Source organism: Choloepus didactylus, chromosome 16, assembly GCF_015220235.1.
Source record: "Choloepus didactylus isolate mChoDid1 chromosome 16, mChoDid1.pri, whole genome shotgun sequence".
Lineage (NCBI taxonomy): Eukaryota > Metazoa > Chordata > Mammalia > Pilosa > Megalonychidae > Choloepus > Choloepus didactylus.
Genome location: NC_051322.1, coordinates 69,158,613 through 69,181,009, shown reverse-complemented (window position 1 = coordinate 69,181,009; position 22,397 = coordinate 69,158,613). Strand labels below are relative to the sequence as shown.

At 37.0% G+C, this 22,397-nt stretch overlaps 1 protein-coding gene across 4 annotated transcripts in view; it reads right to left on the bottom strand.

The window, feature by feature from the left end:
* ANKRD12 (ankyrin repeat domain 12) overlaps nucleotides 1–22,397 on the bottom strand; it is a 158,336-nt gene that overhangs the window by 5,739 nt on the left and 130,200 nt on the right. For all 4 annotated transcript variants that reach the window (XM_037805909.1, XM_037805911.1, XM_037805910.1 and 1 more), the window contains 2 exons: nucleotides 17,580–22,285; nucleotides 11,720–11,818 (listed from right to left, as the gene is read on the bottom strand). In XM_037805909.1, coding sequence (XP_037661837.1) covers nucleotides 11,720–11,818; nucleotides 17,580–22,285 — 4,805 coding nt within the window. The remainder of the gene's footprint in view (nucleotides 1–11,719; nucleotides 11,819–17,579; nucleotides 22,286–22,397) is intronic.

Genomic DNA, 22,397 nt, shown 5'->3' with positions numbered 1-22,397 from the left:
CACATGTTTTTAATTCTTTTGGATAAAATAGAATGGAATTGCTGCGTTATATTCTAACTTATGAGAAACTGCCAAACTACTTTCATAGCCGCTGTCCCATGGCACATTCCCACCAGCAATGTATGAGGGTCCCAATTTTTCCACATCCTCCCCCACAACTTATTATCGGTCTTTTATTTTATGATAACCACACTAGTGGGTGGAATGTGGTATGTCACTGTGGTGGTGGTTTCCCTTTTATAATGAGTATTTTCATAGAAATAAACATACTGTCCTGATGCTAGCTACTTGTAAACTGCTGATAATTAGAGTAAAATCCTACAGTAATGTATTAAGTGGGGTCCAAAACTTCCAATTATGCAAAATGCAGAGTCACCTATGTAAGGTTAATGAAATGATCTAGGAAAGCTTCTGCATTTAGCAGACTGGGAATCTTGGGTTCCAACTGTGGATCCGAAACCACCTTGATCCTAGCTACAGACTTGTGCCAACTGGTGTTGACTGCCTTCCTGCATCAATGGGCACAACTTTGGGACTTGTGACTAAATACAACTTCAAGAAAGAGGTAGAGATTCCAGGATTCCCTAGCTTTTATAATATCTCTTTTAGTGGCCCTGTCTGGAAGGCTGGACTGGGAGAATACTAAGGGTGTGCCTGGTTTTCTCCTCCCCACTATGTTCCCCATTTTCCCCTCAACTGAGGAAAACCGCAACATTCCCTCACTGGAGAATGCAGCCCACGTTATATCCAAGTATGCATTACTGTTCAGTTTAACTGTATTTATAATTTAGTTGTTTAAATGAAGAAGAAACAGGGTCCTATTTAATTTATTTTTATGTGATAAATGATAGTCAAAAGAGAAGAGACAAGTCCAACACTTATGATTTATTAATTTAACTACAAATTTAAGTCTTCTTAAAAAAAATATATTCTAGTCATATATATACAACCTCAAATGTCCCTTTTTAACCACATTCAAATATATAGTTAGTTAGTGCTATTAGTTACATTCACAATGTTGTGCTACCACCGCCACCTTCCATTACCCAAACTTTTCTATCAATCCAAATAGAAACTCTGTACAATGTAAGCCTTAACTCCCTATTGTAAACCCCAGACCCCAGTCCCTGGTAAAGTATACTCTAGTTTCTGACTCCATGAGTTTGCTTATTCTAATGATTTTATATCAGTGAGACCATACAATATTTGTCCTTTTCTGTTTGGCTTACTTTAAGCCACATGATGGCTTCAAGGTTCATCCATGTTGTTGCATGTATCAGAACTTCATTCCAGCTTATGGCTGAATAATATTCCATTCAGGTATACACATTTTCTTTATCCATTTATCTGTTGATGTACACTTGGGTTGCTTCCCTATTTTGGCAATTGTGAATAATGATGCTATGAACCTTGGTGGGCAAATAACTAAATTCTTTTGGGTATAATCTAGAAGTGGGACTGCCAGATCATATGGTAATTCTATATTTAACTTTCTGAGGAACCATCAAATTCACTTCCACAGTGCTACACCATTTTAAATTTCCACCAACAATAAATGAATGTCCCATTTCTCAACATTCTCTCTGAAACTTGTAATTTTCTTTTTTTATTTTTTAAAGAGTAATCATTATGGTTGGTGTGAAATAGCATCTTGTGTTTTTACTTGTATTTCCCTGATGGCTAATGATGTTGAGCATCTTTTCATGTACTTTTGGCCATTTGTGTATTTCTTTGGAGAAATATCTATTTAAGACTTTTGCTAATTTTAAATTGGGCTGTTTCTATTTTTGTTGATGAGTTGAAGGATTTCTTTATTTTCTCCCATTCTGTAGATTGTCATTTTATATCATGATAAAGCCCTTTGATGCACAAAAGTGTTAAATTTTAGTAGTGTTCAATTTATTTTTTCTTCTGTTGCTTGTGCTTTGGGTTTAAGATCTAAGAAATAACTGCCTCACACAAGGTCGTGAAGATGCCTCCTATGTTTTCTTCTAGGATTTTTAAAGTCATGGTTGATATATATTAGAATTTGATACACTTTATATTAATTTTTACATATGCTATGAGGTAGGGGGATCCATCTTCATTCTTTTGCATATGCACATCAAGTTTTCCCACCACAATTTGTTAAAGACACAATGTTTTCAGAGTTGACTGGACTTGGCATTCTTGTCAAAAATCAGTTGGCCATACAAAACTGTCCTTCAAAAATGAGGGAGAAGAGAAGGGCTGGAGGATTCCCAGGACAGTGGTTTCAGGGTATGAGTGGCCACAGAGGGACTTCTACAATACATGGTAGCGACTTGGATGAAAAAGCGGAGAAACTGCGACTTAAAGGATGGGGTAAGTTTATTCAGCTGGGACCGCTACTGGGGTCTGGCGGTGGCAAGATTGCCGCCGAGCAGGGGAGTGAGCAGCTTTCTACTCCCATGCACCCATCTCAGCAATTAGCCAGGGAGGTAATTTTTTACAGCCACATGGCCAGAAGCTTCCATGAGGTAACCCAGGAGGCAATGGACCAGTGTTGACCGCATTTACTCTCTCTCCATGGAAATCCACGGTGTGCATGGGCAAGAGGCAGGGATAGGTGAGGGCACCACATGGAAGCACCAGGAGCCCCTCCTATACCCCAGAGGCTCACAGGCACACAGTAGGCAGAGAGTGGGGCACATTTGAACTGGAGGGTGAGATGCACAGCCCCACAGCCTGAGAGTGACCCACACAGAGAACTGGTGTGCTGACTGGGTTCCCACCTGGTTTGGACCCTGCACAGTGCATAGACAATGTTGAGGGAAAGCTGGCTTGAGGGTGAGGGGTGGCTTAAGAGTGCCATATGCTGGGAAGACAGGGAAAGTGTACTACAGCAAGCTGTGGCTCTACCAAATATATATATGTTAAAATAACCCTGCATTTCCCAAATAACCTTCTCAAGATAAGCAAGTGCCCCAAAGCCAACAGAAAATCATAAAGCACATGAACACACAAGAAGATATGGACAAGCCAAAAGACCAAATTAAAAAGCTGGAGGAGACAAAGAACTTGGAGCAATTAATCAAAGAAGTACACACAAATCTCCAAAACAACTTCAATGAGTTGGCAAAAGACTGAAAGGACATCAAGAAGATTGTGAATGGAATAAGGAAGAATTTGGAAGAGTAAATAAAAAATTGCAGATATTATGGAAATAAAAGGTACTGTTGATCAAGTTAAAATACTAGAGACACAGTAGAAGATCTGAAGAGGCAGAAGAAAGAACAGTGAACTAGATGACACACGAATGTGAATGCACAAAAGAGAAAATGGTGAAAAAAACTGAAAAATTTGAAATGGATCTCAGGGAAATGATGGATGAGATGAAGCGCACAAATAAAGAATCACTGCTGTCCCAAAAGGAAAAGCGAAAAGGGCTAGGAAGAGTATTTGAAGACATAGTTGGGGAAAACTTCCTAGCCCTAAATGACAAAAATCTGCAAATCAGAGATACCCAATGAACTCTAAATAGAAGAAATGGAAATAAACCCAATCTACAACATATACTAATCGGACTGTCAAATGCTAAAGAGAAGGAGAAACTCCTGAAAGCAGCGAGAGAGCAACAATTCACCACACAAAAGGGAAACAACATAAGACTAAGTACTGACTATAATCAGCAGGCACCATGGAGGTGACAAGGTAGTGCTCTGACATATTTAAAATTCTGAAAGAGAAAAACTGCCAGCCAATATTTTTCATCTAGAAAGCTCTCCTTCAAAATTGAGGGAGAGTTTAAAATTTTCACAGACAAACAAGTGCTAAGAGAATTTGTTAACAAGAGACCTGTCCTGCAAGAAACACTAAAGGGGGCTCTACTGGCTGAGGAAAAAAAGAAAGAAGAGAGAGGTCTGGAAAAGGGCACATAAATGAAGAGTGTTAGTAAGGGTAACAAAGTTAAAAACAAGGGGGAAAAATAAATCTAACAAATAAACCTGAAGGATAAGATGTTTGGTTCAAAAACGGCCTTCACAATAGTAAGATTGAATGTGGATGGATTAAATTCCGCAATTAAAAGATACAGACTGGCAGAATAGACTAAAAGTATGATCCATCGATATGCTGCTTACAAGAGACTCATTTTATACTCTGCAACACAAAGAGATTGAAAGTGAAAGGATAGAAAAAAAAATATTCCACGCAAGCTGCAGCCAAAAGAAAGCAGGGGTAGCTATAGTAATACCAGACAACATAGACTTTAAATGCAAAGATGTCATAAGAGACAAAGAAGGACACTATATATTAATAAAAGAGACAATACACTAAGAAGAAATAAGAATTATAAATGTTTATGTACCAATCAAGGTGTTCCAAAGTACATGAGACAAACTGGCAAAACTGAAGGGAGCAATAGATGTTTCTACAATAACAGTGGGAGACTTCAATACACTATCCTCTTCTATAGATAGCACAACTAGACAGAGGACCAATATGGAAATTGAGAACCTAAAGAATGTGATAAATGAATTAGACTTAACAGACATATGTAGTGTTACATCCCAAATTACCAGGATATACATTCTTCTCTGGTGCTCATGGAAAGCTGTCCAGGATAGATCATATTCAAGCCTCAAATAAAAAAAAGATTGAAATTATTCAAAGCACATTCTCTGATCATAATGAAATGCAAATGGAAATCAACATCCGCCAAAGAACCAGAACATAAACAAATATGTGGAGATTATACAAAACACTCCTAAACAATCAGTGGGTCAAAGAAGAAATTGCAAGAGAAATTGTTAACTATCTAGAGATGAATGAAAATTAGAACACAACATATCAAAACCTATGGGATGCAGTGAAGGCAGTGCTGAGGGAGAAATTTATAGCTCTAAATGCGTATGTTAAAAAGTAAGAAAGAGCTAAAATCAAAGACCAAACTGAACAATGGAAGAAGCTAGAGAATGATCAGCAAACTAACCCTAAAGCCAGCAGAAGAAAAAAAATGAACAAAAAAGCAATAGAGATAAATAAAACCAAAAGTTGGTTCTTTGAGAAAATCAACAAGAACGACAAACCCTTAGCTAAACTGACAAAGTAAAAAAGACAGAAGACCCAAATAAACAAAATCAAAACTGAGAGGGGGGCATTATTGTGGATCCCAAGGACATTAAAAAACCATAAGATGATACTATGAACAGCTGTATACCAACAAACTAGACAATTTAGAGGAAATGGATAATTTCCTGGAAACATAACGAACAGCCTAGACTGACTGAGAAGAAATAGAAGACCTCGATAAACCAATCATAAGTACACAGATCCAATCAGTTATCAAAAAGTTCCCTACAAATAAAAGCTCAATGGCTTCATGGGAAATGTACCAAACTTTCCAAAAAGCACTGACCTCATTCCTGCTCAACATCTTTCAAAAATTGAAGAAAACAGATTACTGTTCCAGTTTACTACAGCTGCCTTCATGAAAAATATCAGAAATGGACCTGGTTTTATAAAGGGGATTTATTAGGTCACAAATTTATAGTTCTAAGGCCATAAAAGCATCCAAACTAAGGCACCAACAAGAGGATACCTTCACTGAAGAAAGGTCGATGGTGTCTGGAACACCTCTGTCAGCTTGGAAAGCATGTCGCTGGCATCTGCTGGTCCTTTGCTCCTGGGTTCCATTACAAAATGGCTTTCTCCAAAATGTCTCTGGACTTCTGCCTCTCTTGGCTTCTCTCAGCTCTCTGCTTGGTCCTCCTGGGGTGTTTCTCTCTAAGTGTCTGGGGGTGCTCTCTTAAGCTTCTCTGGGGTAAACTCTGGGCTTCACCTCTTAGCTCAGCACCTCCAAATTCTTCCTGCCTGCATTTCCAAGTGTCTGGGTCTATGTCAGCTCTTAGCTTCTCCCAGGGACAAACTGCATTACGTATCTTAGCCTCTTTCCAAAATCTCTCTCTCAGCTTTTGTGGGCTCCTTTTCTCTGTGAGCTCTCTTAAAAGACCCCAGTGATCTAATTAAGAACCAACCAGAATGGGCAGGGGTCACACCTCCATGGAAATGATCCAATCAAAAGGTCTCACCTACTGTTGGGTGGATCACATCTCCATAGAAGCAGCCTAATCAAAAGGTCCCACCCTAACCAAAACACTAATAAGTCTGCCCCCACAAGACTGCTTAAAAGAACAAGGCTTTTCTGGGGACATAATAGATCCAAACCACCACAACTATCTAGCTCATTTTATGAAGCTAACATCACTCTAACACAAAAACCAGATAGATACTGCAAGAAAAGAAAACTACGAGGCCAAGCTCCCTAATGAATGTAGACGCAAAAATTCCAATCCATGATCATGGAATGTACTTCCATTTATTTAGATCTTCCTCGATTTCTTTTTTGAAGTCTTTTATAGTTTTCTGGGAACAGGGCCTTTACAGTCTTGGTTAGATTTATTGGTTAGATGTATTCCTAAATATTTGATATTGTAAATGGAATTTTTTTTCTTGATATCTTATTTTTCATTACTAGTGAACAGAAGCTACTGATTTTTGGGTGTTGATGCTGTACCTTGCCACTCTGTTGAATTCATTTCTTGGCTCTAGTAGCTTTGTTGTGGATTTTTCAGGATTTCTGCACACAGGATCATGTAAGCTGCAAACAGGGAAAGTTTTACTTTTGCTTTTCCAATTTAGACACATTCTATTTCTTTTTCTTGCATAATTGCTCTGGCTAGAACTTCCAGTACAATGTTGAATAACAGTGTTGACAGTAGGCATCCTTGCTTAGATAAAAAGTTCAGTATTTCACCATGAATTATGAGGTTCACTGTGGGCTTTTCATATATGTCCTGTGTCATGTTGAGGAAGTTTGCTTCTATTTCTAGTTTTTAAAGTGTTTTTATCAAGAAGGGGTGCTAGATTTTGTCAAGTACCTTTTCTGCATCAATTGAGATAATCGTATGTTTATATGCAGTTTTCCCTTTTTCTTCCTGTTAATTCGGTGTATTACATTAAGTGATTTTCTTATATTGAAGCACTCTTGCATACCTGGGAAAAATCCCACTTGATCACGGTGTATAATTCTTTTAATGCGCTGTTGGATTCAGTTTGCTAGTATTTGGTTGAGGATATCTGCATCTATGTTCATAAGAGATATTAGTCTGTCATTTTCTTTTCTTGGAGTGTATTTATCTGGCTTTTATATGTAGGTGATGTTGACATCATAAAATGAGTTAGGGAGTGTCCCTTACCCTCAATTTTTTTAAGCGTTTGAACAGGATTGGTGCTATTTCTCTTTGGAATATTTGGTAAAAATCCTCTTTGAAAGCCATCTGGTCCTGGGTTTTTCTTTGTTGGGAGTTTCAGTAAACAGTGAAACTCCTTCCTAGTTATTGGTTTTTTTGAGATCATCTATTTCCTCTTGAGTCAGTGTAGGTAAGAGTTTGTTTCTGGGAATCTGTTCATGTCAACTAGGTTATCTAGTTTGTTGGTGTACTGTTGTACATAGTATCCCTCTTATAGTCCTTTTTATATCTGTGGGGTTGGTAGTAATGGCCCCTTTATCATTTGTGATTTTAGTTATTTGTGTCCTCTCTTTTTTTCTTCATTGGTCTATTTAAAGGTTTGCCAATTTTATTGGTCTTTTCAAAGAACCAACTTTTAATTTTGTTGATTCTCTCTCTATCTTGTAGTTTATTTCTGCTCTTATCTTTGTTATTTCCTTCCTTCTGCTTCCTTTGGATTTAGTTTGCTCTTTTCTTTCTAGATCCTCCAGTTTTGAGATTATATCTCTGATTTGATATTTTTCTTCTTTTTATAATGTATTCAGAGCCAAAAATTTCCCTCTCAGACCTGCCTTTGATGCATCCCATAAGTTTTGGTATGTTGTATTTTTTCATTCATCTCAAGATATTTCCTAATTTCCCTTATGATTTCTTCTTTGACCTAAAGATTGATTTAGAGTATGTTGTTTTTCCAGTTCTCCCTTTATTGATTTCTAATTTCATTCCATTGTGATAAAATACACTGTATATTTTCAGTATTTTTAAAATTTATTATGACTTGTTTTGTGACTTAATATATGGTTTATCCTGGAGAATGACTGATGGACACTAAAGAATGTATACTCTACTGCTGTTGGATGAAATGTTCTATATATGTCTGTTAGGTGTAGGTAGTTTAGAGTTTTGTCCAAGTCTTGTATTTCCTTATTGATCTTCCGTCTAGATGTTCTATCCATTATTGAAAGTGGTATATTAATGCTTTCTACTATTAATGTAGAATTATTTGTCCCTTCAAATCTGTCAATATTTGTTTCATATATTTTGAGGCTCTCTTGTTAGGGGCATACACACAAATCTATATAGTTATTATGTCTTCTTGTTGAATTAATCCTTTTATCAGTATATAATGATCTGTTTCCCTTGAAACAGTTTTGGACTTAAAAGTCTATTTTATCTGATATCAATATAGCTATTCCAGCTCTCTTTTGGTTACGGCTTGCTATTTTTTACCCTCTTTTCATTTTCAACCTACTTATGTCTTTGAATTTAAGGCGAGACTCTTGTAAGCAGCATATGGTTGGATTATGCTTTTTTTAAATCCATTCAGCCAGTCTCTGCCTTTTGACTGGAGAGGTTAATCCCTTTATATGTAAAGTAACTACTGAGACTGCAGGACTTTCTTCTGCCATTTTGCTATTTAGTCTTCATACATCTTATACCTTTTTTGGCTCTCAAAACATTCCTTAATGCCGACTTTCATTTTTATTTGATTTCTTATATTGTATCATATTGAGTCCCTTCTCATTTCTTTCTGGATGTATTGTTTTTCTAGGTTACTATGGAGTTAAAATTTAACATCCTAAAAAGTTTCATACCAATTTAACTTCAACAGCATACACATATACTGTTCCTATACCCCTCCATCTTTCCACCCTTTTATGGTACTTGTTACAAATTGAATCACTGTACACTGTATGTCCAAAACCACAGATTTATCATTACTGTTCATGCATTTGCATTTTAGAACCTGTAAGCAATAAGAAGTGGAGCTATATACCAAAAAATACAATAGTACCAGCATTTATAATTACCCATATGGTTACCTTTACTAGAGGTCTTGATTTATTTATACTGCTTCGACTGACTGTCTAGAATCCTTTACTTTCAGTCTGAAGAACTCCCTCTAGCATTGTCTGTAGGTCAGGTCTAGTGGTAATGAACTTCAGCTTTTATCTGGGAATGTCTTCATCTTTTCCTTAATTTTGAAAGAAAATATTGCTGGATACAAAATTCTCGGTTGGCAATTGTTTTCCCTTAGCACTTTAAGTATTTCATTCCAGTGCCTTCTTGCCTCCATGGTTTTGGATGAGAAGTCAGAACTTAATCTAACTGAAATTCCTCTGTACATAACATGTTGCTTTTCTCTTGGAGCTGAACTCTTTCCTTTTGCATTTGACAGTTTGACTACTGTCAAACTGGGCATATTTTCTTCAAGTTTATCCTATTTTGTGTTTATTGGGCTTCTTGAATGTGCATATTTACATCGTTTGCCATGCTTGCAAAAATTTCTGTCATTATTTCTTGAATATTCTCTTGTGCTCCTCCATCTTCCTCTGGGACTCCTATAATGTGTATATTAATACACTTGATGGTGTCCCACACGTCTCTTAGGCTGTTTTTGCTCTTTCACATTAATTTTCTTTTTGCTTCTCAGCCTGACTCATTTCATTTTTTTTGTTTGTTTTTGTTTTTCTTTAGTTCACTGATTCTTTCTTCTGCCAGATCCAATCTGTTGTTGCAATCCTCTTAGGGAGTTTTTCATTCAGTTACTGTGGCCTTCCAACTCCAGTAGTTCTGTTTGGTTCTTTTTTAAAATTTCTGTCTCTTAACATTCTGTCTCTTAACATTCTCTCATTGTTCATTCATTGTTTTCTAGATACCCTTTAGTTCTTTCTCTGCATTTTCCTTCATCTCCTTGAGCATTCTGAGCTTTCCTTGAGCATGGCCTTAGGCGTTCCCCTGTTTATAAGAATTTAAATGCCCCCTCTACTCCCTATGAAACAGACATTTTCTCTTTCTTGGCTGCTCCACCATAGGACTTGAAGCAGTTATGTCTTCGCTCCAGGCCACTCGACTCAACTATTTCTTAAACTGTTTTCTCTGTTTCAAGCTGATTCTTCCTGGAGGGCAAAGAGGGGTGGATGAACTGAGGAAGTTTCCTAGGCCAGTCTTTCCCAGCTGGATGCAGGTCAGGGACTCACAAAGGTAGCACTGGCTGGCTCCACACTGACCTAGGGGGTGGGGGAGGTTAGTGAGTGAGGGCCCTGCAAGGATGCCAGGAGCTTCTCTATGGCACTTTGAAGCTGTATTTTCTTGATTTGGCACTCGCCCAATAAATGCAGGCCTTTAACTTTATCTGTGTTTTCCGTGGTTTTGAGGATGGGTGCTATCTTTATGACTCCTCTGCTGCTATTGTCCAAGGTGGTTTGGAACAATGGCTGCCCTCAGAGCTGGGCCCAGCAATTTGAAGTAGCTGATCAAAAGCAGTAATCAGTGATCAGACCACATCCCCCACCCTGGGTCTTGGGGAATCTTTATAATCGACCAGTAAGCTGCACCAGGAAGTGGAGTGAGGATTTCACTGTTGCCTGGTGAGAGACTGGGGGATAGGTGACAGAAGCCACTGCACCAAGAGGGAAATTCACTGGTATTCATGGCAACTTACCAGCATCTTCCTCTAGCTCTTCCCTGGATGCTGTACACTGTTCTACTGAACTCCAGACAGACACATAGATGAACATAAACCAGATAGGTTCAAACACATATGAAGGCTGAAATGACTACTGAAGTGTGTTACATGAACTTCTTATTGCTAACAAATTGCTCATTGATATGGGGGTCATGTGCAGTGTTTCAAGTGCTGGGAATATCAGTGCTTTGTTCTTTTACTTGTAGCTTTCTTTTTAACTCTACGAATTTTATGTCATGCCTTTAAAAACTTTATTCTGAGAAGACAGAGGTTCGACAGATCTCAATAGATTGTTATAAGGGTGCAGAGCACAAGAAAGGGTAAGGATTTCTGCCTTAAGGGACCAGGTATGGAAGGATCAAAGAAAATGTATATAGGATTTTTTTGTACATATATATATTTCTTGTGAACAAGGACTGTAGCTTACATCACGTTTTCAGAGGTCCATGATACTTACAAAAGATTAAGAAGACAGAAGGTGTTATATTTTTGCCAATCCAAGTGTACTGACTTTTGTTGCTTTAAACAACTAGATAGGTTTTTTTCCTGTTATTTCATGCCAAGACTAGCCACTGGAAACCAGCTACTAAGGCAAACTTATAGGTCCTTAAAAGGACCAATAGGCACAGCCTTTTGTAAGTATTTTGCACATTAGTCCTAAAGTAGCTAGACCAAGCAACAATTGTAAAACTTGGAAACCCAGACATCCCACTAGAATTCACTGTGATAATTTGCCAAATTCATCAAATAAAAAAGAAATTATTAGAGACTTTATATGCAAAAAATACATTTAACATGAATTGTAATATGGGAGAAGCTATTCTAAAATAGGCTTAAAAATTCTCCAGCTAATTATATAAGCACAAGATGATAAAATCAAACCATTTCTCCCAATGATTTTAACTAAGGAAAAGCCAGTAAGAAAAAACTGGAGGCCATTTCAATCTATTGTTAAGACAATTGTTATTTTTAGTATAAATGTAAATTTAAACATTCTTACCCTTTCAATACTGTGTTGCAAACGTAACTTCATCCTTACAACTTCCTGTTGCCGAAAAAGCTCTTTAAGTGGATCTGACAATGAAGGTGGTGGTGTAATCTAATTAAAAAAAAGTTTAAAATATTAGGTTTTATTTACAATGGAGTATTTTTTTAAAATTAAACCCTTTTAGTGCATAAGTTAATAAAAACAAATTCTGATACTCTGTGAATGAAACAATCAGTAATAACTCATATAACTATTTGTTATTTCTCAGGCAAGTTCAACTTTTTGAAGCAACAGAGAATTCCAGCAAGTTTAGATGTTTTGATTCTGAGGCTACAACAAACTTCAAACAGCAAATTAGAAGACCTAAGGAAGATTTTACTACAGGTAGACCTATTTTCGAGCATCAGAGTGATAGCTCACAGACTGGGAGGGAGGAGTATAAACATCTAAAGAAAACAGTCCTAAATATCTCAGTAGTTCAAGAATATCAGTAAGCGAAGTCTGCAGACATGATAAAGATCAAACAGTAAAGTTCTGAATGTATGTTGAGTGAATTTAATCTTTTAAAAAAGTAAGACAACATTGTCTCCAAATAAATTTGTGGTTTTCTGGGATGTTCATTATATGTGCTGCCCAACATTACTGTGTCTAACACTACTCCAACGGCTCACAGTCAATCTCTAATTTGATATTATAGTGGACTGTGCTTTCTGGTAGATGTTGGGGTCAAGGAAGTCGACTCAATCTATGCACGCAGTCTACTGTATACACAAAGAGAATCTGAGTATGGTAATAACTATCTGTGACCCAAGGAACATTTTCCCACTACCCAATGGAGTATCTATATTTTCCTTTCCTCTTACCCTTGTTTATAATAACTGTCAGCATATTAGGACAAAGTAAGATATCTTGGTATGTCTTGGCACAGTATAATAACTTAGCTGATTCTCCTAACAGTGTAACTGTAACCTCCGAAAGAAAAAGTGGAACAACCAGACATTAGGTGCTTCCTGATATGGTACACAGGAATGAATTCTACCCAACCATCCATTTAGAGCTCTTGACAATAATCAAACCTGGATCTAATCAAGGCTCTAGATTTAACTAAGTTAACAGAAAGTATGGGTGATTCAAAAACATGTAAAATGACATCACAAGGATTCACTCAGTTGAATCCAGAATGTGGAACATTCTACAGGAAAAACAATGTATTAGGCTGATGTTTTTCAGGCCTCTAACCACAGTAATATTTGTTTGGTTTCTGTGTCCTGTGAACCGCTTTAAATTTAACAAGCATTGTATAGTTTGGCTCTAGTGTTTCAGTTTTGCGAAGTCATAAAGGCCTTCAGTTATTTCAAGGAGCATAAAGGAAGGATATCCACTCATCTGAGGTTGAGGCTTCAGAGAAAACTTTCTCTACAGAAATCTCAGGATAATGCCTGAGTTACAGCTTAAAGGAAGAGCCAGAAGAAAAGAGCTGTTGTGGGGAAAATGAAAGAAGGGGAGGGAGACGATCCCTGGAAGAGAGGATGGTATGATGACAGGCATGAAACAAAGAATCAGTATGGTACCCCCAGGCAATAACAATCTTGAGTTCCAGAACATCAAATGAAAAAAGAAATGGTGGGATATGAGAATGGAGAGATCAGCAGGGGCAACTTTGAAGGTTGTATTCTCTTCTGTAAGTCAGTTTTTTCAAAGCTATGTTGCACACAACACTGTTTACTTAAAACGATTAGAGGGAAATGGTTCCAAAAACAGGTAAGTTTGGGAAACACTGCATGGAGTCTCACAATTAACACATTAAAGGTTCTGAGAAATCCTGCAGTGAAGAAACATTTTTAGATTAATAGGTTTTCTCAAACTTATTTGATTATAAAAACCTTTTTTCCTCTCACTGACATGCTGTGGAGCAGGTATTACGCAGACACACTATGGTAAAAAGCACTGAAAGGTCTTGCAGCTCACTGCTATGTCTGTATGGAGTAGACTATAGGTAAGGAATCAAGGAAGCAGATCACTGTTACGTTGGTGAGGGGGACGGAGGGATGGGGGATGGGTTCTAAAAATGCTGGTGACCGACTGAATAACATGGATAAAAAAAGAACGCAGTCAAGGAGGATTCATAGGTTTTTAGTATGAAGACTGGACAGCTGGTAGAAGAGACAACAGGAAGGCGTAGGAGAAATAAAAGCAGATTTTGGTGTTAATATATTGAGTTTGCAGAGCTTAGGGAAATTCAGGTGGAGCTAACCAGTTGGCAAAAAAAAAAAAATGCAGAGGAAAGGTGTGGGCTGAACGTACATTTCAGAATTATCAAAGTATATATCAAAGAACACAGGACAGGTGAAATCACCAGAAGATTATGGAGACTTTTTCCCTTTGCTGGGTTTTTTCTCTGGGTTTGTTCTCTTCTACCGTTAAGTAAATCATGCTTGGAGAGTTTGTCTTTCAGTATCTGTGAATCCCAGGAGTTTCTGGAATAGAGTTACTCTCTCCATATCTTCCCAGGGATACACTCTCCTCTTATCACCCATGTCTGGAATCCCTCTCTAGCGTTTCTGCAGAGTACATTATTATTATCAGTGGCCACAGTAGATGCCAGATTGTGACAAGTCTCTTTTCCGTTTTCTTCCCCCCTTGTTTGTTTGATTTTTGGGAACCTGACCTGCAGTTTTATTTTTCTTCCCTTGGTTTCCTCTAGAAAAATGCCAGCATTCTGGTTGAAATATGAGAAAAATATCTGATAGATGAATAAACTCTTAAAGTGATTTAGGAGACATTTTACCACATTTTAAATAGGTTTTATAAAAATATTACACATATATGAGGAAAGATTACTTCAATAAAATGCAATCAGCTGGCTGGGGAAAAAATGAATGGATAAAACCATATTGGAAAGCATGAAAAATAATGAAGTGTCAAACTAATTTTTATTATTCTGGGTCTTTATTATTTGTTGAAACTAAATTCTGAATGAGTTCCAGTCCTGTAAACTGAAAAGCACAGCTCTTTATGAGCAAAAGGCTGGGATTCACATATTAGTGTTAGTAAACATGAACCTTAAAAGTTGCTTTGAGCTGAAAAAAAGAATGGTAGCCCCTCAAATCTGTAGTGTTTTAAAATTGTTAAATGGGCTTTGGCATATACTATTTCAATCTGTGTTGAGGTAGGGCAGGCATTATTTCTTGTTTTCCTTGTGTGGAAACTAAGGATTGGAGCAGCTAAGTGAATTATTCAAGATCACACAGCTGGTTTGTAGCAAAATCTAGACTTCAGTTCGTGTATGCTAACCACAACTCTATTGCTCTTTGTACTATATTGTGCTGTGTGTTTCCGTACTTTAGTAATGCTCGTTAAAAAAATCAGGTAACAAAAAAACTTCTCACTACATCCAGAAATATTTCAAAATTCTGCTTATAGCCCCTTTTGAAACAATATTTAATACAACTAAATTCTAATATAATAAAAAACATATCCTAAGAATTGCTGTAAGGGAACCTATATTAAACATCACTTTTGCAGAAATAAGGTGACAGTACACACATGTACACCTAATAATATACACTCTTATAAAAGAACTGTGTTTTTTCAAAATCTTCCACTATTGTTGATTATTACTAGGCTAACATCTAAATCCCTGTCTTTTAATAAGGTTTTAAAGGCACTAGAATCAGGTATATTCTGTGGATGTGGGAGTAGAAAAACAGTTTTTTCTAACTTCTTGATCTTCTGTGAACTTGGTGACTAACTGGTTTCTACTCAGGTTGACATCATCAATGAATATAGAATTTTCTTTTTAAGGGAGTGAGGGGTAAATAAGTCCTTTTGTTACACATTTAGTTTGATTTGTGTAGTAGATGCCACTGCAGTGTATGATCAGACTTCCCTTTCAGGAATGAAGCACTGTGGAGTCCCTTTCCAGAATTTACCTTCAAGGAAAGAGAGTCTATATGCCCAAGGCCATCATGCTCCCTCCCTGAGGGTGTTCACTGTTGCAACTACATCTAGTTTACTTGCTCTGCCCAGTTCTGCCTCTCTCACACACTTGTAGGTATAGTTCCTGACAGCACTCACCAATAAACTCTTGCACAAAAACCTCACGAGTCTGCTTCCCGGCTAACCCAACCTAAGACCAGGTGCCTGAAGGATGTTTAGGTGGTGGTGCTCAGGAGGCACCTCTATTTGCTTCTGGAATTTAGCACAGATGATACGCTTCCATAAGAATTTGCTGGGAGTACCTGGACCACGGAAGATTGTGGAAACCACAGAAATAGGTAAGATCACATTTGTAGAGCACACAGAGCAAGTCAACTGAAGAACAGATCTGTAAAGAACTCTGATGCTTAAAGGATGGGTAGAGGAGAGGAGACATCAAGAGACAGAAAAAAGATCAGTTATGAGTAAGGGAACCAGAAGAGCCCCACTGTGCTAGTCTGGATGTATTATGTTCCCCCAAATGCCATTATCTTTGATGCAATCTTGTGCAGGCCAATGTATTAGTACTGAGTGGTTTTGAACCTTTTGATTGAGTGTTCCCATGGAGATGTGACTCAATCAACTGTGGATGAGAACTTTGCTTAGATAAATTCTGTGGAGGTGTTACCCTGCCCATTCAGGGTGAGTCTTAATTTAATCTCTGGAGTCCTATAAAAAGAACTCACAAAAAGAAGGACCTCTAAGCAGCCGGGAGCAGCTAAGAGTGACATTTTGGAGAGGAGCTGCAGCTGAGAGACACATTTTGAAGATAGCCATTGGAAGCTGACACTGACATTTTGGAGAACACCACTTTGAAACGCAACCTGGGAGCAAGAAGACGCCAGTCACGTGCCTTCCCAGCTAACAGAGGTTTTCGGATGCCATCAGACATACTTCAGTGAAGGTACCCCGTTGTTGATGTCTTACCTTGGACACTTTATGGCCTTAAGACTATAACTTTGTAACCAAATAAGCCCCCTTTATAAAAGCCAAAGCATTTCTGGTGTTTTGCAAAACGGCAGCATCAGCAAGCCAGAACATACATCATGGAAGACAAGGAAGGGGAGAATTTTAAGAACAAGGAACAACTCGGTCACAATGCCAACTGTGTCAGAGATCAAATAGAAAAATGAAAAGAGGCCAATGAATTCGACAATTATCAGCTCACTGGTGACCTGTGCCAGAGCATAATGGTTAAAGAATGAATTGGAAATGAGAAAAAGAAAATATCAGGCACAGTATTTTAACAGCGTGGCACTGGAGAGAGAGTTGTAGCTTCACAGACTGGCATTGTCAAGGGATTTTTCTCTCCCCAAGATGGAAGTCACCTAAATATGTTTGGAGTGGTTGGATAAAAGCCAGCAAAGGGGAAAACTGAACAATATACTAATGAGAACAGTATTTTAACTGAGAAAGGTACTATAAGAGATTGGAGAAAATGGGATCAAAAGACATGTAGAAACAACAGAATAGCCTTCAAGAAGTAAAAAGATACCTCCTTTGAGACAAAACGAAAAGCAGGTAAGGAAAAAGAAAAGACTGTCCAATAAGCCACACATGGCTGTCCAGTTAAGCCACACATGACTACTGAGCACCTGGAATGTGGCTAAGTCTCCATCAAGATGTGTTGTAAACACAGTGAATTTCGAAGTCTTAATCCAAAAAAGGGGGGAAAAAAAAAAAAAAAGACTGTAAAAGATCTTGGTAATTTTTCTATATTGATTATATGCTGCAATCTTTTGGATATACTGGGTTAAACAATTAAAATTAACTTCAACTGTTTCTATGTACATTTTAAAATGTAGCTACTAGAAAATTTACAATTTTACATGTGGCTTGCATTATGTTTCTATTGGACAGTGTGTAGATTTTAACAGATGAGGATGTTACTTACTGTGGGAATACAAATCTTGCTTAAGGGGTTTCCATCCAGGAGATATGATCCATTAAATGTCACATATTCATCATAATACTGAGGAGCCTGAGGAATAACACTACACAATAATTTGCGCTTTTCTTCAATTTTTTTTCTTATGTGCAAGTATTCAAAATAAGGATTTGCTCTCTCTGAACTGTAGGGCTGAATCTCATCTAGTTTCAGAGAGTCTACAATGGCTGCCAGAGATTGCTGAGTTTTCTCTTTTGCTTGTAGCAAAGAGGGATTCACTTGCACAGGTTGAGGTACACGTGACACTTTCCTTTTCCGTGGATGGTGAACCTGAGGATCATCGTCTTCAGTTAATCTTATTCTTCCTCTAGGAGATGAAGATTCACTGTCTTTTTCTGACAACAGTGTACAGCTAGCAAGGATCTGTTTGCTTTGATTTGCCATTGTACTTGCTCTGTTTCTAGTAATCCTTTGAGGAATTTGGTTTTCAGTTTTATCATCTTCAGCATTTTCTTCTATTTCTACTTTAACTAACTGACCATATTTATGCATTTCTGGTTGAGTGGAATGCTGTGAATGGTTATCCAGATTTGATAAAGTGCTTTGTTGAGATTCATCATCTTCGATGGAAAGCAAACACTTTTCACTTTCAGGACAATGTTTTGGATTATCTTGTTCATTTAGGTTTCCTTTAGGTATCCCTGCATTTGCTTCACATAAATCAGAATCATACTTATTCAAATAAGTTAAAACCAAACCCTCCAATTTGTTTTCCTTTTCATGTGAAATAACTTGAATATCAGTTGTCTTATCTTCAATCCCATGGCCATTGGAAGACTTATACATTAGCCTGCTAAATGCATAATGTGCATTTAGCTGGGAAGAGGCATCGTTTCCATTAACATTCTTTTCTGATGGTAATTCAGACAATGCATTAGCCTTCTCAAAATGTGGTGATGCTTCTTGAATGGTGCTTTCACAGTCCTCTGAGACAAAGACATCTGTTTTTTGAACATGTTCTGGGACAAAAGTATTCTCCATATCTTTTGTTGATTCATGATCAATATCTAAAACAGAACTGATCATCTGAACTGAATTTTTTTGTTGTAAAATACCTGGCTCTTGTTTGGCAACATGTAACAAAGACATATGCTTAGAAATGGATTCAGCATCTGAAAAGGATTGACTGTGTAAAGAGCAAGGTTGTTGTGAAGTCACAAAAGATGATGGATCCTGAGCAGAAGAATTGCCTGGCAGTTCAGACTGGTGCAGAGATACAAAATCAGTATTCTGTTCTTTCAACTTTCTGTTTTCAGAATTACAAAAACCCTGACTTGAGGAATCTTGATCAGGTATACTAGAATTCGGGCAGGTAAAGTCATTTGACTCCAGTCTGTCTACAGGTCCCTCCCATGACTTATTTTGGATCACACCAACCTGATTAGATGGCTCAAAATGTACAGGACTTTCCATTAGAGTGCTTATTGAAGCAGTACTTTTCATAATATTTGTATCAGCTGAAATATATTTGCTGTTTACAGATCTAGTTGGAGAGGATGCAAAACTGGAATGTATGTTGGACACATTTGAAAGGTCTCTTTCAGGCACATTTGAGGATACCTCAGGTTTGGGAGAAGAACAAATCTCTCTTGGCACAGCTAATAAACTATCTTGATTGCTTTCTTCTGATATTGTTTGGAATTGTTTTGTATGTTCACAAATGAGAGACGGCATGCTACATCTTCGAACTTCTACAGTGGGTCTACCCTCGTTGATAGTTAGTTTAACATCTTCTACAGAAGATGACCTGAGATGGGATGCTGGAAGTCTGTTTGCATATGGTGGTTTAACCCGCTCTGGCAGATCAGCCAGGCTATCCAACTCCCTTTCATGAAGGGCAGGAGATTTGGCAATTGGCAGAAAAGGTGACTGGGAAAAGGACATTTGGGAATCCGAACCCTCTAACATAAAGTCAGAGTCATACTCAACAGGAGGCCTTGGGGTTGTCACTGTGGTATGGCAGGAATCTTCTGAGCTAGCAACTGAAATCATGGATACAGATCTGGAGCTGAGACCTGGCTTTTCACTTTCTGATCTCGGAGACCTGTTTAAGTTATTATCTGAAACAAAGGACGACCTCCCCAAATTCATTATATTTTTGGTGTCTACAGACTGTGATCTGTTACTTACATCTTTAGGTTGTCTCTCCTTGGTATATGAATCAGTCGACTCTGAACTCTTTGACCTAGTAGGTTCTTTATTTTTGGATTCAGCTAACAAATGCTTTGTTTTTTCTTTATCTTTTATCTTAAGTTCTAAACAATTACGGTTTCTCAACCGTTCCTTTTCTTTTTGTTTAATTTTTTCCTTATGCTTTTTGTGCCACTGTTCTATTTCTAGGTCTTTAAGGCTTAGCATTCTTTCAAAACTTGTCTGCATTAAATCATCATTCACTAACCTCTTTTCTTTAGGTCGAGACTCTTTTGATGCTGGTGATGACTTAGGTTTGGGCTTCTCTGTTTCAGATTTTAATTTGAGTAAACTATTTAGTTGAATTTTATCCTTATGTTTGTCTCGTTCTTTGTATCTGTCTATATCTTTTTTATCTTTTTCTTTTCCATCTGGAGTTTTCAAAGGTTCATCTTTTGTTTTTTCTTTAAAGGATAAAGTTTTTTCATGTTGTGTTTTACTATTGTCTGCTACACCTGACCTTTTCTCTTCCTGTAAGTGTTTGGAGTTAGTTATGTTTACACTTTCTTTATCTCTAGATTTTTCCTTTTTATCTATCTCCCTGTCTTTTTCTTTATTTTTGCCTTTTTCTGATTTTGTATATTCACTACTATCTGATTGTTTATTTTTTTTCTCCATCAAGTGCTTCTCTTTGCTTTCAGCTAGATGCTTCTCTTTTTCAGGTTTTTCTTTGTCATGTTTTCTATCTATCTTCTCTCTACTCTTCTCTCTGTCATCAGATTTTTTAAGAGTAGTAACATTTTTAATTTTCTCTCCTTCTTTATGACATTTCTCTTGGTGATGCGAATATAGCTTGTCTTTTTCTTTTACTCTATCACCAGATTCATTAAGATCTAATTTATCTTTCTCTGACTTATGGTCATGCTTCATTTTTTTCTCTTTTTCAGAATTTCTTCTATCTGTTTTCTCAATATCTTTTTCTTTGGCTTGAAATCTTTTCTCAGATTTTTCCTTACTTTCTCTTATATGCTTTTCTTGTTTTTCAATGTCCACTTCCTTTTCTACTGAATGTAACCCTGTAGATTCTTCTTTGGTACTTACACCCAATGAACTGAGTTCTGTTTCTTTATCTGTGGGTACATTATTTCTTTCTTCTTTCAAATCTTTTATTTTTTCCTCCTTTAAAGATTTCTCATTTTCTTTTTTAATCTTTTCCTGTTCTTCTTTAAAATTCCTCTCTTTTGAGATATGCTTTTCCTTGGTTGATCTATCTTCTCTTATGTTTTTATCCAACTTCGATTTTTTTTCTAAGGTTAGGGACTCATGCTCCGTATTTAAAAACAGATCTTCCGTTTCATCACTTTTAAAAAAGTTCTCTTTCCAAAATTCTCTATCAAATTCCACACTCCTCTGCAGCTCTTTGGCACCATCCTTATTTTTGTATTTTTCCTTTTCGCCATCAATGTCCTTTTTATGCTTTTCTTTTTCTCTTTCTTTATGTTTCAATTTATGCTTTTTTAACGTTTTACCCTCTCTATCCATTTTTTTCAGTGTGCAATCTGAATTTTCATAAGCTGGACTATGATCTTCATCCTTTATTTTGGTATTTGATTTTTCACCAGGTTCTAAGTGGAAATCTTTCTGGTGCTTGCTCTTGTCTTTATGCTTAGATTTTACACTTGAATTTTCTGGCAAGAATTCAGATTCTGTGTTATCATACCGAACAAGATCAGACTGAAAAGACATTTCAGAACTTCCTGGTGATAAACATGTTTTAGTATGTTCTTGTTTTAGTGGTGTTGACTGCTTTTCACTTAGTCCACAAGAATGTTTTGGAGATTTACCAGTGGAAATATGAAATAAATGTAATGAAGTATCATCTTTTGGGCTAAAAGATTTCCTAAAATTCCCCTCTTCTCTGGTCTTGTCTGAGCAATCTAAGGCAGTATTAACTGTCAAGTTTGTTGCTCTGGTGTTTTCCTTCCCTTCTTTTTCTTGTTTCAGCTCTTGGTTCTCTTTGTTTTTGTTCTGGTTCTTTAATTTTCTTTTAACTTTGCCTTTCTGTTTCTGTTCATCTGAAACCACATATTCCTTTCTGGTTTGTAGATCAGAATTTGATGTTTCAGGGACAGAACATGGAGCAGAAAGCTTTTTGCTCTGAAGAATTTCTTCATCTGAACTTTCAGAACTTGAATACAAAACCCTAGATGGCTTCTGTTTTTTGCCTTTAAATGACTTAGGATAGAAAGCTGTTTTTTCCTGTTTTGCAAATATACTATTCTTTTCTACTTCAGATTCATTCTCTTTTCGTAGCTCTTTCCTAAGAATATGCCTATCATCAATCATTTTATTTATTTCTTCATCATCATCATCTTTGAACTCATACTCATCAAGGGCAGATGAAAGAGGTGCTTTGCTGGGAATTATCTGTTTACTTTCGCAGATGAGAGAGTCTTTTTCTGTTTCCGAGTCAATATTTTCATCCACACTGGAAGGATTTATAGACTGAGCCTCCTCAGAATCTAGAGTAAGAAGAGAAAATCTGTTATTGGCCAAAAGACAACTGTCAGAAAAAGAAGAATGAGAGAAAATGTAACATATACAGTAAATATTTAAAACAATTAAAAAAATAAC